The 9,523-nt window shown below is 44.8% G+C and overlaps 1 protein-coding gene across 1 annotated transcript; it reads right to left on the reverse strand.

Moving 5' to 3' along the window:
• Positions 1-434: 434 nt before the first annotated feature.
• LOC123408374 (pyrophosphate--fructose 6-phosphate 1-phosphotransferase subunit alpha-like) lies at positions 435-8,484 on the reverse strand. The gene is made up of 18 exons (XM_045101498.1): positions 8,263-8,484; positions 7,679-7,851; positions 7,344-7,456; positions 4,016-4,204; positions 3,867-3,934; positions 3,655-3,738; positions 3,100-3,153; positions 2,753-2,833; positions 2,571-2,664; positions 2,351-2,424; positions 2,170-2,280; positions 2,041-2,085; positions 1,896-1,952; positions 1,676-1,780; positions 1,481-1,597; positions 1,237-1,340; positions 897-1,062; positions 435-822 (listed from the first exon to the last, which is right to left on the reverse strand). The coding sequence occupies exons 1-18, from the start codon at positions 8,365-8,367 to the stop codon at positions 694-696; spliced, it is 1,869 nt and encodes a 622-aa protein (XP_044957433.1). The 5' UTR covers positions 8,368-8,484; the 3' UTR covers positions 435-693.
• Positions 8,485-9,523: the final 1,039 nt, after the last annotated feature.

A 9,523-nucleotide genomic window follows, 5' to 3' on the forward strand; every position in this document is an offset into this window, starting at 1 on the left:
CCTCACCCCCTTCTCCAACCATAGGCCGGCAAGGGGTTCGCCCTCGCCCTCCTGTCTCGCACGCCTACAATTTGCGTGGCAATCAGCCGGGCCGTGACAAATACATTTTTATGCAAGCTACAAATAAAAGTAATTTATTTCCTCGTCAAATTTTACACACATGTAGTATACATCTCTAACTACATGTTTTTTCCACAAGAATTTTTCTGAAACTTAAAAGGTTGATTTTTGAAATTTTGAAAATTTCGGACTCCAAGAGCCCTGGAACCCAAAATCCTCACTCATGTTTTTGTTGCTTGCTATGGTGCCATGTTAGTGGGACGTAAGGCGCTTCTCTAGCGGGTTTATTACTACTCCCTTCGTCCCATACTATAAGAGCAGTTAAGGATTGCATTTGTCAGAGAAGAAAAAATAGGGTTACAATTTAGACAGTATTTTCGGTTATTATATCCTGAGCTTCTAACTCACAGGTTATATTGACGTTGATTTCTGCCATAAAAGTGGGCAATTATTCCTGTTCTAACTCCTCCCAAATCCCAATCTCCAAACTCATTTTAATCAGTCGCCACACTTTGCAGTCTAAAACTCAGATGACGAACTATCAAGATCCCGGTTTCTATGGGCCGACAAAAGGAAAATTATGCCTGTGGAAACACGTGGGATTCCGGCATATGGGACGCTCCGAGTTTGCTCTCAGATGGTCGCCTGGCCACTGTAAGACGGAGAAGACATGATGGTCAGCAGCTCCGTCACATGCGCCATGGCGCTCAACGCCGCTTTCAACACATCCTGCGAGCACCCAGGCTTGACGATGCTCTTCACCTGCGTGGCATGCATCATGAGAACCAATAGAAGGACTATCACCAGTCGGATAACCAAGTTGTTGGCCGATGTACCTTCTCCAAATACTCCTGCAGCTGTTTGATCCTTCCCATGTAGTCCCGGTCTTCCACGCACAACGAGATGGGCTTTGCGTCGGCACCCGGTCCTTGGAATTGCAGCGGCCCAGGGTTCTTGTAGATGTCTTCCATCAGGAGGCTGGAAGAGTTTTGGCTCAGCAACCTGTAAGGCACAAAACGATTTCTACGGTCAATAAGAGCCCACGTCCATTTATGGACGACGTATTCAGTGAAACAATGGAGAATTTTCTCTAACATAACATGCAATGGAGAATTGAAGAGGAACACGCTTGACTGTAGCTGGTAAAGTTGCTACTGTACTTAATATGAGACTTACTCGTATGCTTTTCCTTTTAAGTCGACGCTTGCCATGTGAACAGCGGGCTTCCCAATTTGACTGGCAGCAGGGCCACGCGACCATCCCGTTACCGTCATCATAGACTGCTCATGAGCAAATGCAGAAACGGTTATGTATTACTTTGCGTTTCACATAAACTTGTGTGATTGAGATGGTTCATGTACAAATCTTAAAGGAACATAATCTAAAAAACATTCAAACACTAACAATCCAATATGCTCACCGTAATAGGAGCAGCACCACATTTCCACTGTTCCACATGACATTTTAGGTTTGTCACAGTGGCCATGTAGCCATTCAGACCAGCAGCTAAGATGTGATAGCATACATGACCGAGAACCTGGAACCAAACAGTTAACAGGTCATTAAGAGGAATAACCAGATGGTACATGATATAGAGAAGTGAGCTTGAACTTACATAGGCGTAATCGCAATCAAACTTTGATGGCAGAGCACCTCTTGCTTGGTAGCCAAAAAAGTGGCAAATTGCATTGAACTTCTTTCCTTTGTAAGTGCCTTCCTCCTAAATAAGCCAATAAATAATATGCACTGATAAAGGTGGGGCTTATTGTACAAGTGAACTAATAACCCATAGGTCTTAAACCAGTTTCCAACAAATGACTACAGCATATTCTTACCAGACGTTTGTTGATTTCTGTCTCAACTAACTGGGCAAGAAGCTTTTCAGTCTCGATCTGCAAGATACACATATAAAGTTGATGGCCGAACAAATGTAAAACGGAAAGGATAAGCTAATATCACAAGATTGAATTGCTGCGCCACCTGAGAAAGCTGAGCAGAGTCGTCAGACTCTGGATGCAGAAGTAGCTGCACGACAAAAAAAAAAAGGTTGAAGCAACAAAATCTTCTCCAAATTATGGATTTCAGAAGATGAAAACAAGAAATACATACCTGTTTCCTGATAAATGGAGGCAGAAAGTCAAATAGTGCAGAAGCCCAAGGCGAAAGATGAGAAGAGATGTTCTCAACGGAAACACCTTTATCATGTAGCCCATGAATTTCCTACAAGAATAAGCTAAACTCAGTGAACTATTCAACAAAGAACACCATTGTTTCATGTACTGATACTGACCTGAAGCAAAGCGTACAATTCAGGTATACTCTCGACAAGGCCCTCGGGAATAAGTACAACACCATGGTATTTATCTGCGCAAGATAGTATGATACTGTGAATCATAAGGAATAAATGTGACTGCATGTGATATATTTATGTGCCCAAGATATTATGAATACTGGGCTAGTGGCAACATGACACCACAATATGAAGCTTGTAAGAACCACATAATTCCTACCCTTTTCAGCCCTTGCCTGGACAGCATCACATATCTGCTTTGTAATATCAGAAATTGTAAGTTTTGATGCAGCAACCTCCTCCCCTAGTAAGACCTGAGCATTATTATTAGGTTAGATTAGTTTGTAATGTCTGTAGAATGGATCAACCAAGTCAATTCAAAATAAAAGTAGCATCCCTAACCATATTTGGATGTGACTGGAGAGCACATTCCAAGGCCACATGAGATGCTTTCCGTCCCATCAAGCGAATGAAGTAGTAATACTGCCGAGAAAAACAATGAAGCTTTAAGAGAGAGAAAAAATGGAGACCGTGTACTTGAATTTTGAGCGTCAAAATTCAAAAATTATGTAGAAAATACAGAGCGCCCTTATAAAATGGAGGCAAACTTATGAGTAATAAGCCGGTAGCACGGTATGTAGAAGAAAGAAAATGTCTGAACTTAGGACTACTATACCAGCTTTCATCAAACAAGTATTTAAACTCATGAAATGTGTTAAGGTGGAAGTTGACCATTCATCATGTGTTACCTTCTCAGCAGAAAGAGCATCAGTGCAGACATTACTTATGAGCTGTGAGTTCACCTGTTAAATAAGTAGCAATTCATGTTAGCATAAATAAATGGAAATTAAATACCACAAATTAATAATGGAACACTAAAACAAACAATGTCGAAACCATAGTAAGAAAAAAGGATAATCAAAGATGAGTAGTGAGAATGAGCACCATACAGCCAGACAGATCAATAAAATGTACTCCGTCCGTCCTATAATGCAGGACGTTTTTTCATACTAGTGTAATGTCAAAAACGTCTTATATTACGGAACAAAGGAAGTAATAGGTAGATAGTGCACCTCTAAAATAATATCACATGCTAGATGAAGGATGCAACTCAATAGCTTTGCTACTCCCTACCTTCCTAAATATAAGTCTTTTTAGAGATTTCAATGCAAATTACATACCGATGTATATAGACATATTTTAGAGTGTAGATTCACTCATTTTGCTTCGTATGTAGTCCATTTTGAAATCTCTAAAAAGACTTATATTTAAGAATGGAGGGAGTATTATATAAATTAATGTACCTTGCATATGGTATCGAAGCCAACAGTTGTCTCGACAAACTGGTTCTTAAGGTCGCCGTTCAGAGTTACAGGAACACCAACTACCTGTTAAAAAACAGACTGTCTCAGGCTATTTGCATTTTGTAAGGAAAATACTTATTACCACAGGGATGTGAACCAGTAAAAAAAGATTATGATGAAGGAACAAACTTTATTAGACAATTTTCAGCCACCTTTGTCAAACATTTCGACTCAGCAAAAGTCTCAGCAAGCTGAGCAGCATCCGTGTTGGATGTGACACCTAGGAAAAGGAAAGAGCGCATTCAGAGTAAATAACAGCTAATATCAGTCCAGTATCTTAATAGATAGTAACAAATAATACCTCCAACTATTACAAGAGCATCCAACTTCAGAGCCTGGCAAGTAGTCATTGCTGCCTTTACTTGTTCAGTTGTTCTGATTTGATCCCTGGTTCGACCAAGCATATCATAACCACCTTGATTTTTGTAGGAAGAAAGAACTTCATCGGTGATTTCCAAAGTTTTCTGAGCAAACAAGCCATCAGTTCCGCCTGTTTCAACAGAAAAAATAGAAATAATCAGTAAAAGGGAGCATATACATGCGATAGCTAATTATGTGCAAGTCAAACTTTTGCATTCACAAGTGAACGCAGGGACAAAAATCACTGAGGGCTTCGGGTATTTGCATTCCAAAGATTTAATAGTGGCACCTGGTACTGTTTGTCCCACTGGGTGTCTTATGCTGATGACACAAATTAGTAAGATCCATAAGATTTTCTTAAGAATTTTCATTATTTTGTGAGTTTGGATATGTAAAGTGAACAGGTCCTGTTTGTTTCAAAAGATTCCAAGGACACTAGAGAGAACTATTCCTATAACATTGATAACCACAATAATTTGTACCAAAGGAAGTTTGGTTGAACTATTGGCAAACCACGGCAAATGATCAACATAAACTCTTTGCGAAATGAGTTGCATTAAGGAGTCTTTGGGCGGAAATTGCTTTTGGAGCTCGGCCTCCATGGTGGCCTTTAAATTTGAAATCCAAAATTCATGAAAATTCACATTTTTACATTTCAAAAAATTATTAAAAAAATACAGAGATAAATGAGGACGTAACACACACGTGTGCAATTTTTTTTTAAAATACGTTGAAATGAGGCCTATACAAAAAAGAAAAATCTGGGGTTTTTGTAACACATGATACTATTCATCGTCCCATGGCATGAATTTGTCTTTTTATGCAGACTGTATTTCAAGGTATTTTATCCTGAAATTTACACACATACACATAACATCCTTCTTTACTTGCATATTTTTTTTCAGATTTTTTAAAACCAAAAAAATTGAAATTTGAAAATTTCAAAAAAATTGAGCACCATGGAGCTCAGCCTCCAAACGCCCGTTCTCGTCTTTGGGAGCATACTTGTAACAACCAATCATAAAAATCAAACAGCAACATGTAGAATCGTAGAAAAATAGTGGAATCAGAGAGGCCCCTGATTAATTTTTAGTTTGCTGAGTGTGCATTTTGCACACATGCGCTTCGTGCACCCACTTGCAGTCAGAGAATAAACGATCACATGTAAAAAAAGAGATCTAGCTTGTTGCATGAAGTGTGAACTTGTAAATTCCAGCGAAATGTGTATCTATTTGTATGCTACAAAAAAGTATGTTTTAGGATTTACAGTAATTTCAATAAGTTAAGATAATTTGTCTTTACAAAACATAAAGAAATGTACATTTGACCAAAATTTGCAGATTCACATTTATGTAAATGTTCAAAAAATATTCAGGACTTGGAATTGAAGGAGGCGGTTGGAAAAAAGAACCCCCTCTCCTCCTCCCGCGTCGCCCCCGCTAGGCGATCGGGGGGCAACCCTAAATCCCTCCGGTCTCCCCCCTCCTCCCTCGCCGTCGCCGGCGGTGGCGGGGCCTCGTGGTCCTCCTGGTCGGGCGGTGCTGGCACAGACCGGCGGCTCGGGTCGGAGCATGGAGCTATGCGAGACACACATGGCGGTGTGGCGGGCAAAGGCGGAGCTCCGGTGCCTCTGTTACCCCGCGACGGGCGGCCAGGTGTTGGGGCGTGCCTGCTCTCCAAGATCAGTGGCGGCGAGGCCAGATCTGTGGTCTGACGGCGCGGACGAATCTGGGGCTAGGTGACGCGGGCCGAGGGTGGCACGGGATGCAGCACCGCAGCAACGGCAGGTCGGTGGGTGGCTAGCCAGATTCCAGGTGCTTCGGTGGCTGGGTGGCGGCGGGCAGCGCAGACGGGCTCGCCGGTGAGCTTTCTTGGTGGTTGGTCGCAGTCCTTGGGGTTCTCCTTGCCGGTGGACGGGTGTGTGTTGGTGGCCTCGCGTGGAGCTGTGCCGGCTGCCAAGGTGGGGCGACACAGGGGGTGTGCGATGGGGATGTAGGTTAGAGGTTTGGGAGGCGCCGACGAGGTCGGACCACCCGTCACCGGCACAGGGGTGTGCCGGTCGTGGATGTGTCCGCTCCCTCTCCTCCCCCTTTCCCCGACTATGTGCGGGCTGATGCATCTCCGACATTGTTCGAGGCAGGACGTATGCTGCGGTTTTGGCAGTTGGGTGCGTCCTTTGGTCCAAAGCTGATCACTTTGGCTGGTCTTGGGGTGTCTGGATGCAGGGCGACGGCCCTGGCAGTGGGAGACGCGACGTTCGTGGGCGGAGCATGCGTCTTGGGTGCGGGTGCGCAGCCATGGCCACGCGGGTGGTTTGGCTGCGGGTGGTTGACGGAGCTAGGGTCCGTCGGAGGGGTGTGAAAACCGAGGTACACCACTTGCTCATGGGCCGACAGTGACGACGTCCGTGGACGCCGTATCCTTCACGAAGGCTCCGTCGTGGTGCTCCCACTCCTTCGTGATGCTCCAGGTGAAAACTTGATCTTCGGGATTGAATGGTGGCGGCTACGCATGGTCGTGCCCTTATGGAGGCACCGTCTTGGAGTACTTGCGCCGTCGATATCCGCCTCGCCTCTCCTCGGGGGATTGCTCGTGATGGAGGTCCTCGTTGTCTCCAAGCGTTTCATGTTGTTTGGTAGTCGTTGGGGGTGGTGTGGCGTTGCTCTGCACTTTTGTATCTTGCCTTCAGTGTGTTGTGTGCGGTGTTGGCGTGTATTTGTATGATTGTATCAGTGTGCTTTGTATGGTGAGTGCTTTATATATAAAGCGTGGCGAAATCCCTTTTCGGTATTAAAGGAGGCAGAGCAACCAGTAGTTGGTTGGACTTACTAAACAAAAATTATATATATTAGTTACAAAATCCCAGCCCTCTCTATATCGTAAGACTTTCGTCGGGTTATTGTGTGATTCGAATCCTTAGAAAAATTGACCTATGGAGGACATTTGGAACATAGGAATGATGTTACCAAATTAATAACGCTGATCTACTAAGATTCAATCTTATAGGAATTTCAACTCATTGTACAACATCCTTTGTCCACTCATTCGCATATGATTGACAGATTTACCTTATGTGTTTTATTCGTTCCATCAGAACAACTATTCCTGCATTTTAAAGATCTATTTCGAAGTAGTATCCATGTGTTTTTCAATTCCTACTATCCTAGGACCCTCTAGCTGATGGGTAAATTAGTGTTAGACCGAATATGGTTGGAATAATAAAGCTACATATCCATCAACGAACAATCTGAATAAATCAATCCACTCACCAAGAAATCCGATAAGCTTGCTGCTTGGGTTGTGAGAATTTATAGCATTATGTAGTCCCCATATAACATTGTGCCCACCTGGGGACTGCCTGCCACTGAAGACGACACCAACCCTGCAGCCCACAGATAATTTTACATTAAAGGATGACTCAGACAATATACGACAGCTCACTGTTGCTGCATTTTCAATTGAGTTTGTCTTTTCTCTTCTTTACAAGGAGAGCTGGTCAGAGCACAGTTTCCATATGCGACGTAAGAAAAATGTCGGCATTAGATGCCATCACAAACTCACCATATCCAGAAGATTTTCCAGATAATATCTACAAGATGCGTACCTGACGGCAGGGTGCTTTGTGATGACCGTAGCGTCCGGCGCATTGGCCGTCTTCGGGAGGAAATGCGCCAGCGGCTGGCCATACGTGTGCGGGAACGCGTGGCCGATCACATGCGCATCAGCGCCGTCAGCCGCGATCGCGGCGTCGCCGTGCTCCACCCTCACCGCGGTGCCCTGGTTTCCACCCGGAAAAGAAAGAGACCCATCAACTTGTAAAGCAAGAAAACGATCAGCTTGATCAGCCCAGCCATGTAAGATGCTTTCTACGAACGGGATGCTTGGATCAGTAATTGGTGATTAGAGTGTCGTCGCTTTCCCTTCGACCTTTACGGGTGGTAATCTCAGATCCACCTCCGCCGTGGGGGGAGGGGCGGTCACCTAAAATCCCCCGACCCCAGCACGAACCACCCGAAAGCGAAGGGAAATATTCGAAACGGATAAACCGCACTCCCCAGGCCGTCGACGAGATCGATCCTGTGGGACGACGAATCGGGCGTGATACGGGAACCAGGGATTCCGCACGGCGAGGCAATGCCGCCGCGAAAGGTCGTGGGGAAGTGGGAATCGGAGGAGGCTTGGGGGTACCTGGAGGCAGGGCGGGAGCTCGGGGCGATACAGCGCGCGCTCCTTCTGGAGGGGCGACAGCTCGCGCGTCGCGCCGTAGTCGGAGTCCATCGCCACGCTGCCCATCGTCGCGATCGGGCCTCTCCGCTCGCGGAGTCACGGTCTCACGTCGCCGGCCGGCCGGCGGGATTGGTGTTTTCCTCTGTCTCTTGCGGTGCAGAGCTCTATCGCTAGAAATCGATCGATAAATAAACTGTGGGGGAGTGGCATTTTATACCGGAAGGGGAGGGAGAGCGAGGCGCGCGGCACCTGCACCAACGGAGCAAACACGTCACGCGCCCTGCACGCACCAGCGAAAGCCCCCGGTTTCCTTTACGAAAACTAGTAACAGTGCACGTGTTCGTCATCAAATATAAATGTGCGTATGTTCAAAGGATCCGAAATTTAAAATCCCTGTCCTAGTAATTGTGCACGTTGACTGCACGTATTGATTAACAACATTGTTAGTACTTAAAGCCTGTTAGGACTCCCTCCGCTCGTGGTTCGTGGGTGTCAGATATGGTTTTCTATTTTGACGTCTTAGTCGTGGTGGGGTACCAGATCTGAAGTTTGATGGCGTGTCCGGGGTGTTGCCCTGGTCTGGTTCGTTCAATGACAATGGCTTCACTTTTAGTGAGCCACCTTAGAGGTCCGCAAAGCTGCATATCAACGATGGAGCCGCATCGAGATCTGGTGAGAAGGTTATTCATCATTCTTTTATTCGGTGGCTGCTGTGGTGGTGCTGGAGGCAGGTGACGGACGTTGGTGTCAAACTCAAAGATGTTCTTCTATCTTTTCAATTTTGTTATGTCGGTTTTTATGTAACTTTTATTTTGATCTTTATGATATGAATGAGACATATATTACCAAGCAAAAAAAAGGACTCCCTCCGCTCCGCGGCTCTAGAGCGAAGCTGAGCGACGTGTAGTTGTAATTTAGGGAGCAGTTAATAGGGTGCTCCGTGCTTCACTCTCTGATGGAGGAGTGTCGAACACAGCTTTTGTACATTATGATTTTATTTGTCAATTAATTCGAATCAGAAAGCATAATTTTATTTGTGGCCTTATCATTATGATGATTTCTATATTCATTATTAACACCGTTTTGAAAAATGATGACGTATAAGACTAAAACATTAATTTGCATTGAATTTACTGATGCATGAAAAAATCAAGGGTATGTCACTACTCAAAGCCATGACTCTATTATTAAAAAGTAAGCTGGACCGTTGCTGGACGAATGG

Source organism: Hordeum vulgare, chromosome 7H, assembly GCF_904849725.1.
Source record: "Hordeum vulgare subsp. vulgare chromosome 7H, MorexV3_pseudomolecules_assembly, whole genome shotgun sequence".
Taxonomy (NCBI): Eukaryota; Viridiplantae; Streptophyta; class Magnoliopsida; order Poales; family Poaceae; genus Hordeum; species Hordeum vulgare.